The 20,066-nt window shown below is 37.1% G+C and overlaps 1 protein-coding gene across 1 annotated transcript; it reads right to left on the bottom strand.

The window, feature by feature from the left end:
* Positions 1-12,765: 12,765 nt before the first annotated feature.
* On the bottom strand, positions 12,766-14,899 carry LOC148862263 (exopolygalacturonase-like). The gene is made up of 6 exons (XM_088978417.1): positions 14,585-14,899; positions 14,267-14,407; positions 13,930-14,103; positions 13,571-13,860; positions 13,243-13,471; positions 12,766-13,169 (listed from the first exon to the last, which is right to left on the bottom strand). Exons 1-6 carry the CDS (start codon positions 14,717-14,719, stop codon positions 12,939-12,941), a joined length of 1,200 nt encoding a protein of 399 aa, XP_088834543.1. The 5' UTR covers positions 14,720-14,899; the 3' UTR covers positions 12,766-12,938.
* Positions 14,900-20,066: the final 5,167 nt, after the last annotated feature.

Raw genomic sequence — 20,066 nt, 5'->3', positions numbered from 1 at the left:
AAGTTAATTAAATTTTCATCGAAACTAGTATTAGGGCTGTAAAACGGATCAAATGGGATTCAATAAAGAGTATCAAATATCCAATTCGATTTGATATATATATATAGAGAGAGAGAGAAAACATACATATATAATATATAATATCTCATAACTAATAAATCAGATCGGATCGTGGAAGATCGAATTTCATCCATTAAATAAAAGATAGGCTTTTTCGATTCAATCCAATTTATTAGGATCAAGGAAGGTTTCCGATCCCGGAATTTAATGGATGGATCTAATCCGACCTATTTACAACCCTGGTGCGTCAAGCAAAAAAATTTAGTAATTAATGCCTAAGCCTAATTAGGTTTCACTGAGACCCTATTCTATGGGAGCCTTCTTTTTTTGGATTTCGAGATGGGGGAAAGTTGGTCAATAGGATTTTGGTTTCCATTGACCAAGAATCTCATGTTCTTTTTCAAATTTATGTGGGGCTAGAGAAAGTTATTCCTGGGTATCACTTGCCCGGTAAGTGATATTTATCTTCTAGGTGGGTAAATAACTTTTTCACGTCGGGAGAAAGTTGTCAACACTTGAATGGGACAAAAATACCCTTTTAATAATGGATTTTTAGGGTTAAAATGGTCATTGCCTTATTTACATGAGAAATAAAAGAATATGGGTAAAAACACTTACCCGAATAAGTGTTTCCCGATAAAAACTTACCCAAATAACTGCACTTACCTGGATAAATAACTTACTGAAAAGCGAACGGGGCCTAAAATCTAACTAGGCAGAGAAAAAGACTACTGGTAATTGGAACTGGGACTCTCATTGTTAACTTGCCACCTGTCCTAGGTTTTGGGCATCTAAACCCACTATCAGATTCAGATGGATGTCAGGATGTTAGCTTGGAAGATTATTTACCCAAATAATGAGCATCTTAATTACTAACTAGTCAAGTCCCATGCAATGCACGCGTTGCGTGTTGTTAAAAAAAATTGTGATAGGAGCCTTATTAGTTATGTATAGGAGTAAGGTGAGCTGCATACATCTATCCCTCCCTAGACTCCACATTGGCAGGACCTTCATGCATTGGGCTGCCTTAGCCTTATCACAATATCAATTGGACCAGGTGGAACCAATTCCAATGCAAACAATTTTTGGGTTAATTATTGTTAGAGAAATTTGTATTGATTTTAATGATTTATCTTAACTTTTGCTTTTTACATTTTATTAATTCTATTACTCTTAAATGCGATGCATAAGCTTTGTTAAGTGACATTTAGACAGGAATCTTAGGACATTTCTAATTGCCAAGCTGAACCATATCCATTTTAGCATTATTCTTGGGTTATGTATTGTCTAATAAATTAAAAAAAAAAACAAAAAAATCTAGAAGGTATTAGGAAGAGGGATACTTAGTTTTGTATTAAATTAAATAAAAAAAATATTGAGTTTAATTAAAATTTTTTATTAATTTGTATCAATTTTAATTAATAAAATATTTTTTGCTAAATCTGTTAACATTTTTTATTAATTATTTAAATTTTATTTTTAAAATTATAAAATTAATTCTACTAATTTTATAATAAATTATTTCATTTATTTTAACTAATAATTTAGAAAAAAAAATATAGGTATATGATGATAAATTGAGAGTGTTAGGAATAAAATAAAGGAGAGATTATTTGACATAACCATCTTTATTTTAACATATACTAATATATTAGAAAGAGAAAATAGAAAACTATAAACAATCTTCCACCCAGACCCAATTGAAAGAAGAGAGGGCCCACATCAACCAGCACTGGCTTATTAGATCTACATGTATAATTATAAATGACTGGACTATTTCGGTATAACCCTTGAAATAAAAACCAGACCCAATCAGCGTACTACAAAGTGCAGCTTTTCCAAACTTTTAGTACTCAGTTACTCACTCGACCCGGATTTTGGTTGTTGGTTGCTCCTACATAATTCCCTACTACTACTAATAATAATAATAGTCAGTAGAGGCGTCTAGCGGGGACAGTTTGGTCTCACATTATGCCTAGAAAATAAACCAAACGTGGGGGTTGTATTTGAATTTTCTTCCCAGTTTTGTCTTAAGGTGCAATGACATTAAAAAAAAAAAAAGTGTGGATCCCATTTATACAGAATTGGAATTTTAATATGAGAAATTTGCTTTTTGGTCACCGGAAGTACTTTAGATATTCTAAGCTTGCGAACAAAGTTGTACTCGTTTGACCTAATCACCCACGTGTTCACATAAAAAATGGGGAATAAGACAAATGTGATTATCAGAATATTGGCTGGTTCGGACTTTAGGTATAGATTTATAGACAGGCTTGGACCATGCGCTTCACATGTAATGTGGAGCTGCAAAATCTTAATTGGATGGAATATGGTATGGATGTATATCTATTTTTAATTCATTTTATTGATTTATATAAAATATATTATGATAATTTTTAGTTTGATTTGTTAATGTTATTGAATAGACAAATCAAAGTTATTGGACCAGATCGATTCGTTTCTAGCCAGCCATACATACTCACGTCACATGCTTTGTTGTTACTCTCTAAAATCTAAACAATAAAAACGGTTTGGGTATGTAAACCAAAATTTAATTTGTGTGTTGGTTATTCTTTGGATTATATATTGATAAAGGAATATTCAAATCTACCCAGTAGCTAGTTCACCACAAAACCAAGGGAGGAATCACATAACACATAAAATCATACATCATACCCACCGCACACACACACACAATGACCCGGCCATCTACAATACAAAAAATTAAAAATGGCCACTACATTTAAGATTTAACACACAATTTAATTAGAAAAAAAATAGGCCTAAAAAATTAAGGGCCCTGTTTGGTTTGTGGGAAGAAAAGTTTAAAGGTTATTCTAATTTCAACTGTTTGATTGAATAGAATTAAAATTTTATTTCCATTTCTGATGAATTGGCATTTCCCTATTTGTGAAAATAGTTATTCCAACATCCTTATCCCTTTGAGAATGAAATTTCATTTCAGCTCATTCTAGTTTTCAATCTGATTCTTCTCTGAACCAAACAAAATTTGGGAATAGATCATTCTGATGACTCCAATTCTAACCTAAATAGAACCTAAAAAGAGTTGACATCATGATGGCATGCACTGGCAGCAACCAAGCAAATTACTAATTAACTAATTACTTATAGAATATAGATAGATATATAGTTCCCACTTCCAGAGTAGAATAATGTGGGCGGGCAGTGGAAAAGTAGGTGTAGCCTGTAGTGCTGTCAATTGGACTGAATTTGGTCCAATCTGATTCAATCCAACATTGGTCCATTTATAAACGGATTGGACCGAATCTAGTCCAAACCCCATATAAACCGGATCCTATCCAGTCCAATTGAAATGCAAATGGATCGGATTGGACCCAATCCAATCCAAATTAAATGAAACACAAATTTTCTTCTCCTGACATTATAACTTCATTCAAATGCCTTCATTTTCTTATCCTTCCCTACACTTTGAGGTGGTCACCGGGCATATTAAAGATTGAATGAAAGGTCTTCCAGCATATTAAAGATTGAAAAACAATTCCTTTTGAGGTGGTCACTAGGCATTACTTCCCAAATGGAAGCATGGGATTGACCCTGCAGAAATGCAGGCTCTCCATGGTATGGCCAGTGGACCTGATGTGCACCCAGCAATATCCCCACCTGAGTTCTTGCTAACACTAACCTACTAGTTACAGGTCTAGCAATATCCCCAATGGGAGCCAAAGCCACATTATAGATCCAAAAACAAGTAAAATGAAATTTGTTAATGAATGATATGATGAGGAGAACCCTTTAATGGAAAGCAAGCTTCTTATAGAAAGGAACAAAAAAATCCAAAATGTTGTCAATGGAAAGCATGAAGCAAGGGTCAATAATCTGCTCCAGAGAATGACTGATCAATTTATTGACTCCAGGTGCAGAATGGAATTTGAAAACACTAAATGAAAAACTGTAAATCATAATATAATGAAAATGTTCAAACAATTAAAACAAACATTATGCCAGATAAATGCCATCCACCACATGAATCCTATTTTGCTATTCTACTTTACCAAGGGACATACATTTGGTAAGTTCTGAATCATAAGAATGCATGATACATGCATATGAATAATTGATGTATGGTTATGTGAATGTAGTTTTGGTGGACACTACACACTATCATTCAAAAGATAATAAAAACTGGAATTTGATAGTAACTAGTGGTAATTAAAAAAAACACTTAAATAGATACATATGCGGATTCAGAATCAATTTCAACAAGTAGAAGATGATTGTGAATTACTTCACTGAGAAAATTCACCTTTCTGAATCAGCAAACAATGAGTAACACTATTCCAGTTTTGGTTACAATTAAAATGATGAAGGGAAACAAAATGTCTTCCTCCAAAAATAATACTCAATAATAAATTAATTATTTCCCTAATTTCTCAGAAAATAAACAAAATGGTTTCCATCTCCATCTGCAATCAAACACCAAAAAATCTCATTTCCTAAAGAAATTGTTCATATTAGCAAGACCATATTCCTGGTGCAATACTTGGTGGACTTCACCAACTAAGCCATTTGATCAAATACCATCAAGAGGATGGATGAACAGTTGCGACCAGAGAATAAAAATTCTAAAACCACATAAACCATTCTCCAAACCACCCGAAAGAAGTTGATGTAGTATTTTCCATGTAAAGGAATTCTTACGGCATGTTCCAATGTCATGGATCCATTTGCCAGCTAGTGGGTGATGCACTGGTTTTCCACAAACCTGAATAGAGGTTGAGCAAATGTCTGAGAATAGCAGATTTATTAGGTTACAAACATGCATTATAGAACAAATTAATGTAGCTTTCAAAGTTAAAACAAGAGTGTGATCTAGTGAGCGGTTCAATTAACTAAGGGTGTCAATGCATTACAGTCTGTAGGCGGATACAAAAAGCTGAAACTTAAGACAAATTAAATGGATCCTCTATTGGTGTGTAGACTATCAATATGTACTGTGAATTGAATCTTCATATTCATGGAGGAGTTGATGCATGGAGCAAGGAAAAGTTGGAGAGCATACGAATATGATTTGATCCATTGTTTGGTGTGTAGACTATCAATGTGTGCTGTGAATTGAATCTTCATATTCATGGAGGAGTTGATGCATGGAGCAAGGAAAAGTTGGAGAGCATACGAATATGATTTAATCCATTGTGGGATATATATATATATATATATACATTCTTGTAGTGTAGACAGAATGAAGACAGACCCCAAAAAAACAGAAAAAACGAATCAACCGAAAAATTTGATCGAAATCAAACAAAAAAATTGGTTAATCGAATCGATCGGTCAATTTCTATTCGATATTTTCAAAAAACCGATAGTTTTGATTAACTATTTAAAAAGATAGCGGTTAATATATATAAATCTATTGAGACTTTTTAGTTCGCCAGTTTGGTAGATTGGCGAACAGCTTGTCTAACACCCGCGGTCTGAGGTCTCAGCCAGACTTTTCAGTTTCCCTTTTCCCTTTCTTTCCCCCCCCCCCTCTCTCTCTCTCTCTCTCTCTCTAATTCTCACTATCTCAGACTCTCACTCTCCCAGTCCTAGTTCTCTTCTAGTCTTCCTCATTCTTCCCCAATGAACCAATAGACGACGGCCTTTGGTGCTTCGCCCTCTGATCGAATCATTGACAGTCTCCAACACTAGCAATCCCTCATGCTTCGGCGACACTAGCAATCCCTCCTGCTTCCACAATAGCTTGATACACGTCGTGCCTTTCCCTTTTCCCTTTCATTCCCTCTCTCTCTCTCTCTAAGCTCTTTCTCTCTCTCTCTCTCTGACTCCCATACTCCCAGTTCTCTTTTTCATTCTTCCCCAATGGACCAACGGCCTTCGACACTAGCGATCCCTCTTGCTTCGACGACACTCTCTCAGAATCCCACTCTCCTTGTCTCCCAGTTCCCTTTTTTTTTTATTTTGAGGGCATGAAAAATGAAAAACCGATCGGTTGCATTGAATCGATTTCGGTTCGGTTAAATGTAAAAACCGAACAAGATGGTTCAGTCCAGAAAATCACCCCAGGGTTCAGTTAACCAAACCATGAGCACCCCTAAAATGAAAGAAATCAAATCACACAGGTGCTATGCTAGCTAGTATTGTGGCATTGATTGCTCGCGTTTTAGACTTTAATTGAAAGTTGAAACTTGCCATACGGCTCCTCATATCATGGTTTATGGTTTATGGTTTAGGGGAGGGGTGGATTAATTAAGAGCCTTCTCCCTATAAAATATTACTAGCGGAAGGGCCTTGCTTCATAGGGGCTGAAATGGAACCATTGACTTGTTTACCCATTGATATGATCTCTGGCCAAAAACTGTTGAATTGGTCAATGATCCATTGTCTTAAGCGGTTGAATCATCAACCCATTTACTCGTAAAATGGCTTTGGCCATTTTTTATTTTTTTAATTGGGAATCATTTAGGCAACCGATTCTGTTTTATCCTAATCTCTATCCCTGGCAAAAAATCGTTGAATCGGTCAATGACTCATTGTCTCAGGTGGTCGAACCATTGACTCGTTCAATGTTTTTTGGTCATTTTTTACTTTTTTAATTTTTGTTGTCAGAATGGGCCATCCATTCAAATCGAATAGTTGAACCATCGATTTAAAAACCAATGGCCAAAACTATTCCTTTCAGGTCGTATGAGTCACACACTCAAATAACATAACACATATGGTACTGCTTAATGGATCTCACACACTCAATTTTTTGCTTGTAATTTTTGTTGTCAAAACGGATCATCCATTTTTTATTTTTCAATTGAAAACTGATGAAGGAAGATTTGACCCGAATTTTTGAAATTTAAAATGCGCGCTGTCACAACCATCAGCATTTATGAGTAGGCACGTTTTCGGCCTTCTCGGAAACCGAAGAACCCTGGCAAAAGCAACTCGCGCAGTCAAGATTCGAAGGACGGGACAAATCTGCCTACCTCACGAAACTCCCCGCACCAGGGCAAGACCCTTGGCACGAGGAGTGGGGGGCAATTGATGAAGGAAGATTTGGCCCGACCTCACAGTTATGCGACACATGGCAAAAACAACAGCTTGGCAAAAGGGGCCAAGCCTAAGGTGTGAACAAGGGGACACCAGCGGACCGAACTCCCTATGGGGGGGCCGAACTCACCCTTGGCCCAAAACCAGAGTAATCCGAACTGGCCGACCTTGTAACAGCTCGGGATATACCTCTCCGAACTGGCCAACTTTGTAATAGCTCGGGATATACCTTGCCGAACTGGCCAACCTCGTAACAGCTCGGGATATACCTTGCCGAACTGGCCAACCTTGTAACAGCTCGGGATATACCTCGCCGAACTGGCCAACCTTGTAACAGCTCGGGATATACCACGCCGAGCTGGCCAACCTTGTAACAGTTCAGGATACACCTCGCCGAACTGACCTGCCCTATAGATACCTCCGAGCTCAAGACTTCGCCTCGCTCACCACTTCGCATCACCTTCTGGGCACCAAAACCAAACAAGTCGTATCATGCCTGACACTGAGGAAGTCCGTACCCAAGGGCGCCGCACCTGATTGACTTCGGATCTGACGCTTGGCGGCCGCACTCTAAACGGCCACCTGCCACTGCCACTGGCACCGCCATCTCCAGTTAGAGAGACGGTTATGCAGTGACGGTTCTGTCCCAGCAGAAAGGACGACGACCGAATTAACAAGCGCAAGGTTAATCATACCCGACCTGACAAGGGCCTCGGAGCGAGTGTGCGAAGTGATTATAAGAGCCCCCTGCCCCCCAACAAAGAAGGTATGCAAACTTTGCGCTATCTGGTGTTATCTTGCTTTTGAAGGATTCTAACTTGAGCTTCGGAGCCGCTACATCGGGTTCCCCCTAGAGCTTCCTCATCTCCTCCGTTTCAGGTTCCCTGCTACCCCGTTTAGAAGCAAGGTCGTTGACAGCTAAGACCGGCCAGATCGCGCTTCATCAGAAATCGTCTAGGCAACTAGTTCCGTTTTACCCCAATCCTTGTCCCTGGCCAAAAATAGTCGAATCGATCAATGACCCATTCACTTGAGTGGTTGAACCGTCAACCAATTACCCGTTCAATGGTTTTTGGTCATCTTTTATTTATTTTTTATTTTTTTGTCAGAATGGGTTGTCTGTTCGGACCGGATGGTTGAACTGTCGACCCAAAAACCAGTGGCTAGAACAGTTCCATTTTTGGGTCGCATGAGTCACATGCTCGAATGACATAACATCATGGTTTTTAAAACTGACTCAGAGACCAAACCGGTCAGGAGTCCAATTATTGGGTCAAACGCCCATTTTGATAAAAAAAATTAAAAATTAAAAAATTAAAAAAATGGTCAAAACTATTTGAATGGTTTGAACGGTTCGATATCTAGTTATTAACTATATTTATAATAACTATTATATATTTATATAATTAGATAATTATAATAACAATATTTATAATTATATATAATAACTATTATATATTTATCTAACAATATTTATATAATTAATAGGAAATGGGTTTCCCTCACGTGGGAATCTACTCGCACGTGTGGATTCCATTTCCTGGATAAAGAGAGCACCCCAATCAATAGAATACACTCTGGCCCAAGCTCGAGCCTGGACCTTATATAAAGCCTAAAGCACGGGCTTGAGCCTGGCCAGAAATTTGAAAACATAATTTTTTCTTTTTTTCACTCAATAAAAAAGTGTTTATTTATATTCAAAACCTTCAAAACTCAAAACTCAACTAGACCTATATATACTTTTGTTATTTAATATATAGTATCAAAGTATGGCTCAGGCTCAGTTTGGGCCTTTTTGAGAAAGCTCGAGCCTGAGCCTGTGGGCCTAAAATTATGACCAATCCCGACTTAATAACGGGCTGGGCTACCCGACCCATGAATAGGTCTAGGTTCAGCCCAAACCCGCTTTAACCCAACCGAACCCGCCCAAACCCATTAATCGTATATTTATGTACTTAAAACAAAAACTAACTCCCTCTTAATAATTAAGTTGGTCATAGCTTGGTGGTAATAATAGTTGCTATTTACAAAAGTGGTGAACCTTCAAATCACAACATTACATGCATGTTACTTTTACACAAGTGGCGAAGCTATTTGACTATATTCGGGTTTCGAGTTTGACTAAACCACTTAAGTTCAAACCGATCAGACCAACTTAAACTATCTAATTGGATTGTCTTCGAGTTAATCACACATCAAGGGTGGTTGAACCATTTAAATATGGATTGGTCCGGTCGGACCAGACTAGACCGGTTCAGTCAACAATAGATTGGCTTGGACCAGCCAATATCAGGTTCGTGAATGGGTTTGGGACTGAATCGTCTGGCCAGAAGCGGGTCAAGAGAAGTGAACCAGACCAGTCCAAATTCAGGTTGGGTTATGCAGGTATGGTCTGGACTGGACGATCAACCAGTCCTAGGTCAGATAGGGTTCGGACTGGGCCGAACAACCCAAACGAACCAGACCAAGGTGAATGGGTCTATTCATATTGAGCTGGTCCGGACTTGGGTCAAGATTTTGATTTATGTTAATTTGGGTGAAATGTGTTTATTCAAGACAAAACTAATTTTAGTCAATAATTAATAGAAAATTAATGCATTAATTATAAATTATTTCATTCAAAAGAAGAAAAGAAAAAAAGGCTAAGGAATTAATACTTATATCTATAGCTAATTCGAATATCTAATCGGTCGAATTCGGATATCCTATTCATACCCGATAGCTAATCAAATTCGATTTCGGATATGACCTAATTTGATTTAATAAATATTCGAATTCGATCGATTATTTTATTCTTATATATAATATATAAATTTTTTAAATGTTTTACATAATTTATATATAATAATTAAACTGTATAAATAATTTATATATTTATTAATTACTTAAAATAATTAATTAATCAAATTTAAATCAAATCAAATATTTGAATATTTAATCAGATTCGAATTCGAATATTAATTTTCAATATCCCTCGAATATCGAATCGAAATTAGATATCAATTTTTTTAATCGGATTTAAATTTGGATATTGTCTAATCTGATTCGAATTCGATCCATTTACACCTCTAAATAAATGGACAAATAGCAGCAAACAACACTAGAATGGTGATTTTTTGCAACAAACAATGTGTAGCACAAACAGCAATAACATGTGCAGGGGGTGTTGGTTTAGTTGAACAAGATACAGGTATAGTCTCATGCAACACTATAAACCAAATGTAGATCATCAACGATACATCATAACCCAATGATAGATCATTGTGAGCTAGAATCCAACGATAAGATCGATTGAAATTGGAACAAAAATAAAGGCATTCTCACTTTCTTTGAGTAAACTTGAGCCCAATAAAGCTGACTCGTAAGGTTGGTAAGCCTAATCAAACTTATATTCACGGTTTTCAAAACCGGACCGGACCAGACGGTTGGATCGGAAAAATCGAGAATCGGTCACCTGGTTCTATTTTTTCCTAAAACCGCATTTTCCTTTAAAATCGTTGTTTTTGGTCAACAAATTGCTGAATCGGCTGGTTAATTGTTCGAACCGTTTGAATGGTTTTGACCGTTTTCTAATTTTTTCATTTTTTTTAATTTTTATTTTTTTGTCAGAATAGGCTGGTCATTCGGATCGAACGATCGGACCATTCGAACAAGTAACTGGACCCCTAATTGGTTCATTTTTTAAAATCCATGCTTATATTAAATATAATGTTTTTATTTTTTATATACACAATAAATATATTTATAAGTCTTAATGAGCATTCCCCCTAGACCTGGCAATCGGGTTGGGTGGGTCGGGTTTGGGTTGGGTCAAGGTATTTCAAGTTGATTTTGGGTCGAGTTGAATTTTGGGTCGGGTTGTCAAATGCTAGACCCTAACCTTAAATGTTCGGGTTAAGGTTGACCCATGGGTCAATTTTGGTCATCAAAAAATAATTGAAATTTAAAAAAAATAAAGAAAAATTACATGAAAAATGTCAAAATTAAAAGAATTAACCTTAAAATTCTAAATATAAAATAAAACTTGAACATTTAACAATTTAATGAGTAAACAATAAAAAGTAAAGTCTAAATAGAAAAAATTAAAGAGTGGAAACTTCTAACAATGCATAAATAATCCCAATTAGACTTGACAATCGGATCAACGAGTTGACCCATGACCCAACCCAACCCAGTTTTTTCGGGTCGGATTGGGTCATTTTCACATTCGGGTTGCTAAATATGAGACCCTAACCCTATTTTTTTGAGTTGGGTCAACTTTTTGCCAGGTCTAATTCCTACCTTTTTAGAGACAATATGTCTTAATATTCTATAAAATAAACGAGCAGCCATGGTCTAAGTGGAAATATATGATATTGAGTCAATATCTGGTCTATTGAGAAAATAAGAATATAGGTGTTTGGGTTGAGCCAATATCTGGTCCATTGAGAAGATAAGAATATAGGTGTCAATGGACCACGTTTGGATTAGAATCAATCTAAATTAAAACAATTTTGAACAGATTGGACAATCCAGATGTTGAATTGGAATGGTCCGAAATATTCATTGGACTGGATTTGACTTGGACCCTCTTATTTATTTATTTATTTTATTTTTATTATTATTATTATTATTATTTTATAATGTTTGATGGAAATTACATTAATGGAGCACCTTCCACCATATATAGATGATACTATAGTTAAAATTAAAACAACATATAGATATATTAGAAAAGGTCATTTATTAAAATAGTCTATATAGTTTAATAAATTTATTAAAACTTACCTTATAGTTTGTGTTTTACTAAAACACCTTATATATATATATATATATATATATAGTTTGCAACTGATATACTTAATTGACATTCCATTAAATTGAATTAGAAAATGACAGTTTTGACTTTAATGTTTGTTGGGACCAATTTAATGTACAAGAAAAATGAAATAAAAATGTCATTCTTGCCATTAATAAAACATGGACAATTACTCTTATCGATCAATTTTATTCTCAATTTAAAGAAGGAAGACGTGTTACAAATTAATAACATGGGTTGCACGTTCGCTCTTCTTCTTCATTTTGCTGAAACCAAACATTATAAAATCAAGCATTGGTTAATTCTAAAAGCTCGACATGAAATGGTAGGCGTACTTTCGGAATACAATACCATGGCCCATGCCTTTGAGCATTATCCACTCAGCATAGGTGGTCAAATTGCCATATTCGTGCAACAATACAAAAGATTCTTGGTAGAAGGCGGATTAAGTGAAAATCGGTTGCGAACCATAGAATTGGTTTTTAGTAAATATGTGAAATTATAGAGGGTGTTTTAGTAAATGATCCTATTAAAAATTATATAAAATATAAGAATATCCCTTGAATTTTCTGACAATCATAATAACTCTCGTGAGGTTTCACTTTAATAAAAATCTTCCTTATAGTTTCAACACAAAAAATAAAAAAATAAAAAAAAAATAATTGCAGTTATCTCCTTTCTATCTTTGTCTCAAAAAAATAAAAATAATAGAGACTTCAGTTACCAAATTATCCTTAAAAAATGTCATATTTTCCCTTCTAGGCTTCACTTGATTCTTTTAAGTCGAATTCAGGGAATTTTGTAATTAAACGTGAAAAATTATTTAGTGGATCGGAATGGGATGATATTGTAATACATTTTCATGTGAATGGATCGATAAAAAATGAAAGAGGCAAAGAAAAAGAAATAAATTAGGTAGTAAGTAGATCGATCATGAATACTGAATTACAAAAACAGTAGCTTTTACATAGACTTATAAAAAGGATGGGCAGTCAGCATGCCAATTTGTTACCGTAGGGGGGTAATGGTAAATGGTAATTAAATAATTGATAACTGGTTACGTATTGCATGGCGGAGGAATCTGGGTGCCGCTGTATTGTGGTTTGACGTTTTCGCAGGTTGAATTGGTGGGTCCACCTCCAGGAGATAGTTCTAAGTGAATATTTTCAAGGAAGACATTCTCGCATGGTAGGCCTTTACTGCATTCCAGCAACACTGCCACAGGAGTGGTTGATGTTCCTCTGATGTTTTTGAAATATATGTCCTTGAGCTTTACGCGAGATGATGACTGTATCACATCGAAGAATCAATCAATCAAATTGAATTGAAGCAACAATCAAATTGAATTATTATCAACATACCGCGGATGTACAAGAAGTATAGGGACAATATGTCTGATCGATTATGATGGGGTTGCTCACGCGGTGCATCACTATGTTATTGAATGTCATGTTGGAGGCTCGGCTTCCCACCGGTGAGTCTTCCCACGTCTTGATCCTAACCCCATTCATTGTTTCGGTGATGGTGCAGTCTTTCACCACAATTCCGTTTACGTCTTTTTCCTTCTCGTATCTTCCCAAGCTTCCAATACTTTTTTAATATATATTTATGACAACAAGAGCCAAGATGATGAATTGAGTTAGCAAATATTAATTAAATGGTGATCCATGAATCAATCGGTAAGACTACCTGATGCCATGACCCGGGCCGCAAGTCACACCACTGATGGTGATGTCATAACTGCTATGTCCGATGGAGATGCAATCGTCTCCGGTTCCGATGATTGAACTATACACTCTGACAGTAGTGGAACGCTCAATGTGGATGCCATCAGTGTTGGGACTCGTTTCTGGGGCCGTTATCTTCAGATCTCTCCCCATGAAGTTGTTGCAATCAACCAATCCCATGTGGAAAAACTTGCTATTCAACGATGTTATGCCTCTAACAACCGTGTCGTTCAGTGAAACAAATTTCAGATTCTGGAAAAACAACATCAACATAAGATATATATATAGAGAGAGAGAGAGAGACCCCTTATATATACCTACCGTAGGAAGAACTTGGCAATTTTTCTTGAGACGACAACTATTAAAGGACCATGATGCAGCTCCTTGGCCATCAAAAGTACCACCTCCTGTCAATGTCAATCCTTCCACGAATCCAAATGTAATCCAGTCATAAGTTCCGTAATCTTTTAGGTCAGTTGTGGCCTTCAAGTAACCCTGCATTAACATTAACTCATTAACATGCTTGCATACATGATGAAGAGAAGAGCAGAGAGAAAATGAGAGATGTATCATCATCATCTTCCACTCCATCGTACATCAAATAAACTGTACTACTTAAATCTTTAGAATTAAAATTGGGAATTCACATCTCTCACACCTTCATGTAGACGGTGATGGATTTTACTTTATCGCAGGGGCCATAAAACTTAACGGGACCGACCATGTAGTTGGCTTTCGGGATCAGAACCTTCACCGCACCTGAGGATTCGCATGCCGCCTTCCATGCTGCTAGAAAGGCCTGGATCAATCATCAATCACAAACGCCATCAGCTTATGACTTTTTATTGATTCTTTTGCGTACGTATGTATAAGTTTACAGATAACAATGGACTGACAAACAGACAAACAGAAAGAGAGAGAGAGAGAGAGAGAGAGAAGTCTCTGTATATATCATTTAACATAACACATTAATTACCTTACTATCATCATGCACTCCATCCCCTCGGGCACCGTATTTTACCACATCGAAGGTATCGCTTTCTCCAGAAACAATTCCATTCAACACAAACAAATACAACAACAACAAACATAACTTCATCTCAACTCTCATGCCTTCTTCTGTTTTCTTAATTATTATGTGTTTCTCTCCTCCATCGGTTCTCTCTGTGATTGATTTTTATAGTAGAGGGCCGGGCCGGCATTTACGGATTTCATTCAACTCTCCTCTGCTTCTAACCATAATCCCTCCCTTTTCACTCCTAACTCCACACAACAATATAATTTGACCCCCTCTCTTCCCTCTCCACCAAATAAACCAAGACAAAGCTACCCAATAATATTACGTACTATTTTTATCCAAACAGTTTTCATTTTTTCTTTATTTCTTTTGGGGTCCGACACGTGCACAACCACAACTAACCAAGTCAACTCCTATTTATGGTATATATATTAAAAGGGTAAATTATTAACACCCATTAGTCTAACGTCAAAATTACTCACATGGGATTCCTTGCATGTTTTTAAAAGTTAGTACGAGTTTAACAGAAATGCTGAAAATTCTTATAGTGTGTCTTTAGACGAATTCCTTAAACTAAATTATTCTCTTCATCAAAAGTTGTAAATTCCCAAGAGAACATGGAAGGCATTGCATAAAATGCCATAAGCCAAGGTTATGTTTGGGAGTGCTTATGTTAAAAATAAGTTCATATTGAATAAATGCTTAAAAACAAGTGCTTATTAGAATAAGCACTTATTTGCCTTTGGCATCCAACTTTTTCAAAGTACTTATTTCATATTGGGCGCTTAATAGTCTTTTTTTTTTTTTTCCAATAAGTACTTACATGAGCATTTGTAACTATTATGTCCTTCACTTTCTTTCAAATTTTATGAAACTACTTTTACAAAAGCATTTTTATAAAAGTATTTTTTATCAAAATGCTTTTATAAAAATACTTTTACAGAAATACTTTTATAAAAAAACTTTTACAAAAGTATTTCTATAAAATTCAACTAGGAATAATTTTACAAGTGGTGTTTTAAAATTCAACTAGGGATAATTTTGGAAGAAAAAAGTGAATAAATGCTTATTGTATAAACACTTCAAAAAAAAGCTGAAATTTTGGTCTTAAAAAATAAACCCTTATTTTAAAAATAAGCACTTATTTCGGACTTATTTCCCAAACACCAATAAGTGCTTAATGGTATGGGCCCGACCCAAATAATTATAACACTTGTTTTTAAAGACTCACAAACATGACCTAAGCAACAAAAAACAACGCCATCCCAAAAATACCACTCTTTTTCCTTTTCTCCTTGTGTGATTTGGACAAAAGGATCCTAAGATGCTTTAACTGTGTTCCAACTTGGATTGAATTCCCAGTCCTACTACGTACTCCTACCCGTTAATCTCTACAACACAACATGATGTCTCTTAATTAGGTCCATCTCACAAGTTGTTATTTGGGGAACTGCTACTACCTACTACGTCATTAAACATCATCAATATTGTTGCAACCTCAACCTCAAGACACAAATGTGTAATACTGCTACTATCTACTGAGTCTGGATCTCCTACCCACACAAACTCTGCCTACGTCTACCGACATAACATCGCAGCTACACATGGAGAACATCTCATCCACCTAAAGGGCATTATATAGGGGGAGATATTCCAAATTCACAGTGGTAATGTGTTGTGAGTAGACGTGGGCAGAGTTCTTGTGGGCGGGTGATCTGGAGTCCTACCTACTACGTATGTGGAATTGGATTTGATTAATTATTAAGGAGCTAGAAGTTGGCTAGACATGGGAATTGGTAAAGGATAAGGATTATGTGCCATAAAATCCAATATGATGAAGACCTCCCTAGTTACCGTTCTAAACTGTTTCAAGCATGGTTATTTGATGGAAGCCTTGGCTGTTAAAGATGTGGTTTATACATACTTTCTATGATTCTAATGATGCGCACTTTGGCAGCTCCCGGCTGACAAGTGACTCGGATGCCTTGCTGAATAATCCTTACCTGGAATGTGGCTTGGACATCCTAGTTGAATGGTTCCTACCTGGAAGATGGCTTGGATGCCTAGCTGAATGGTGATAAGTTGGAGAGGTGGTTCTGATGCCTAACTGAGTGGTGACGAGATGGAAAGGTGGCTTTGATGCCTAACTGAATAGTGATGAGCTGGAGAGGTGGCTCTGATGCCTAACTGAGTGGTGACGAGCTGGAGATGTGGCTCTGATGCGACCTGCAAGGAAACAGTGTCAGAGTGCTTGGGTTGCTTTACCTGGGGTGGGCACTCCGATGCTTAAGCCGGCGAATCAGAGATTTTTAAGATAGCTAAATGTGAGAGAGATGGAGAGCTATGAGAACTAAATTGTGCGCCTACCTAGGTCTCAGGGGTTGATGCCCTTATATAGATAGGTTGTCGTGGGTCTTGCGAAATGCTTCCAGAATCCTAGGCCCACGACGTAGGGGTCCGTTCCGCTTTGAAAGGAGAATAACGTGCCAGTTAATAAGGCTTACCATTTCCCTCTAACTCAGGCAAGATGAGGATAAGGCCTACGGTTATGTGGCATGATCTCGAAAAGTTCGAAGACAACTGGCAAGCTTCTAGAGAGGTAGGTCGCTAGGTCAGCGACAGGGGTAAGTCGCCAGGTCGGCGGCAGAAGTAGGTCGCCTGGTCGGTGGCAGAGGCAAGTCGCTAGGTTGGCAGCAGAAGTAGGCCGCTAGGTCAGCTTCAGAGGCAAGTCACCAAGTCGGAAACAAAAGTAGGTCGCCAGGTCGGCGGCAGAGGCAGGTCGCCAGTTGGGACCCCATTTTGGCTAAGGCAAGTTGTCGCCTAGGTGGTGCTAGGATGTAGTCCAGCTATTCTAATATACCATGTGTCATGATGTCAGTGGAGGGCCAAAGCTGCCCTCATCAGATTTATTTTAGTGTCTACTTCCATAGATTCTTTCGAGCGGCAAGATTTTTATGTTTACCCCTTCAAGGTTTTTTTTTCTTTTCTCAAGCATTCATAAAGGTGATATTTTTTTGATAGATAGCACAAGGTGATCTGATTACACGACGATTTTCTTCTGTTTAGTATATGTTTGGCATCGATGCTACAGATGCAGTACCGTTTTATGGTATTGTTGATGTGTGGGTAGGAAGCATTGTTTTCTGAGAAACGGTGTTTTTTTTTGTTTGAAATCGTTGATGTCAGGTAAGACATTTCCTATAGCAACAACAACATTTTATGTTTGATACTAATTCTTCAAAAAATATTTTCAGCACCGGTACCCATTATCCAATGCCACATCATTGTCCTGTTGGTAGCAACAAGCTGCAACTCTAGGAAACACCAAATTTAGCATTACTCCAAGTCATACCTTCCCAATCTGTTTTTATAGAAAAATAGTTACAAGCAAATGCCCATTTACCGGAGCACCATTTTTTTCCAATGTAACACTGATGTGGCGCCATTTTTTGGTGCAACGGCAATGGTTCCAAAGAAACGCTTAATTTATTGTTTATGGTTGCTCGCTCAATATTCAGTCATGATAAATCTGAAATGCAACCAATGGTGATCGCTAAATTTGTGCAGAAAGAATGGAACCCACCACCGAGTTTAATGGTTCAGCTTCTATCCGGACAGTCTGATAGAATCCCTGCGCGCACCGTTCGTGCATCATGAGGTCGCGCCACGCGTTCTTTCTCTCGTGCACGTGCTTGAAACGTGTGAAATGGATAAACGCCCGTTAGCTTCTATTCATCCCATTCCACTTCCTGTTCCTCTCTCGTCAGACACACTGAACCGAATCAGGCCTGTTCACTCTCTCCCTCTCCAACCGACGACGACCAACAGTCATCACTAGAAACCGGAGAAAAACCCAGGTAAAGTAATGATTTTGGAAGAAATCATGTTCTATAAGAGATACGTACAAATACAGTCTAAGGGCAAAAAAATTCAGAGTAATAAAGATGGAGAACCAAGTGAGGTTCTCTTGCTTAACGTGTCAAGAAAAGGTATATTCATCTATAAGGATGTTAACATAAAATACCTTTTCTTTTCATCTATGTCAAGATGGAGACCCAAGTGTGGTTCTCTTTCCAGTTCGTTATCATGAAAAATCTATACTAATGAAGGGAAAGCAGAGTTGGTATGAGAAATACCAACGATGGAATAAAACAAAGTGATCGAGATCCGAGACTAGCTTGAAATCGAAATTAAAGGTCGCTATATTTAATTTTTACTTAACATCACAGAACTGTTAAAAGCAAAGCACGTCAGTTGAAAGCTAGCGAATCCAGCAGCTTTAGCCAAGCTCTCAAACTCTTTCTCGGTTCTCTCTTCTTTTCCTCCAGGACTATGTGCCAACATAATATTGTCAAGTTGGAAGACACCGTTAGCAGCGAGATTAGTGTCTGGGGGTACCGAAAGAATTGATTCTACGATGATTACCTTCCCCTTGTCTGGTAATGCTTCATAGCAATTTCTCAAAATTTTCAAGCAGTGTGCATCGCTCCAATCATGACATATCCACTGTAGAAGAATATTTAAACACACAAGGAGAGAAAGCAGAAGAGATTTAAATTGTTCAGATAGGTGGGGTATACATGTCTATAAATTAACTATATATATAAAAGGATGAACGGAAATGATAATAAATAAAAAAATTATTACTTTCATGAAATGGCATCCCCCTTAGGTACGCTGATAAACATGTCTCCTCCCATCTGCTTCACACCATGGTTTTTAAAAACGATCCAGAGACTGAACCGGTCAGGGGTCCAGTTATCAGGTCGAACGGGTTGATCGTTTGGTTATTGACAAAAAAAATAAAAATAAAAAATAAAAAAAATAAAAAAGTCAAAATTATTCAAATGATTCGAATGATTAATCACCCGGGTCAGCAGTTTACTGACCAAAATCAACGATTTTGGGGAAAATTGAAACTAATCACCTAACTGATTCCCAATTTTTTTCAGTCCGATCCAATTTTGAAAACCATACTTCACACTTGTAAATAACAATAGCAGAGAGCTAATTAATAACCCAGTTCAGTCCTAGTGAGACACTAGCTAGTGGAAGTTGATACAAAGGATAGGAGGTAGGTTAATTACTTACGAGGATAGGAGGGTGCCTCCAGTATGACATGAGGGAGATCAAAGTTAATGGAATTGATACAAGGGTACTCGGAAGTCATCATACTGAGCGAATTGAGACTCAAAAATTTCTTCATGGCTGGTTATGGTAGAGTGACATTTCCTTGTTAAACACTTCCCACTCTTCTCCGGTTGCCTGTGATATGTTGGTCGCCGCCAGTTAGAAAGGTGAACACGTCTGGTTTGATTTGGTGTCTGGTGAGAGAGGGGCAAGAAGTGGTATAAAAAAAGAAGCTAACAGCGTTTAATCCAAATTCAAATTTGCGCCTCACAATATCCCACAGCATATCCCCACCGTGTTGTGAACATCT

Source organism: Nelumbo lutea, chromosome 3 (assembly GCF_056320005.1).
Source record: "Nelumbo lutea isolate HS-2025 chromosome 3, American lotus-T2T, whole genome shotgun sequence".
NCBI classification, from domain to species: Eukaryota; Viridiplantae; Streptophyta; class Magnoliopsida; order Proteales; family Nelumbonaceae; genus Nelumbo; species Nelumbo lutea.
This window is presented reverse-complemented; position numbering and strand designations above follow the sequence as displayed.

Excerpts from the sequence above, each read along its gene's own strand:
- LOC148862263 (XM_088978417.1), bottom strand. The coding sequence starts at position 14,719 with ATGAGAGTTGAGATGAAGTTATGTTTGTTGTTGTTGTATTTGTTTGTG. Across the intron at positions 13,861-13,929 it reads ATTGCCAAGTTCTTCCTACG|AATCTGAAATTTGTTTCACT; the intron begins GTAGGTATATAT and ends TTGTTTTTCCAG. Across the intron at positions 13,472-13,570 it reads GGCCCGGGTCATGGCATCAG|TATTGGAAGCTTGGGAAGAT; the intron begins GTAGTCTTACCG and ends ATATTAAAAAAG.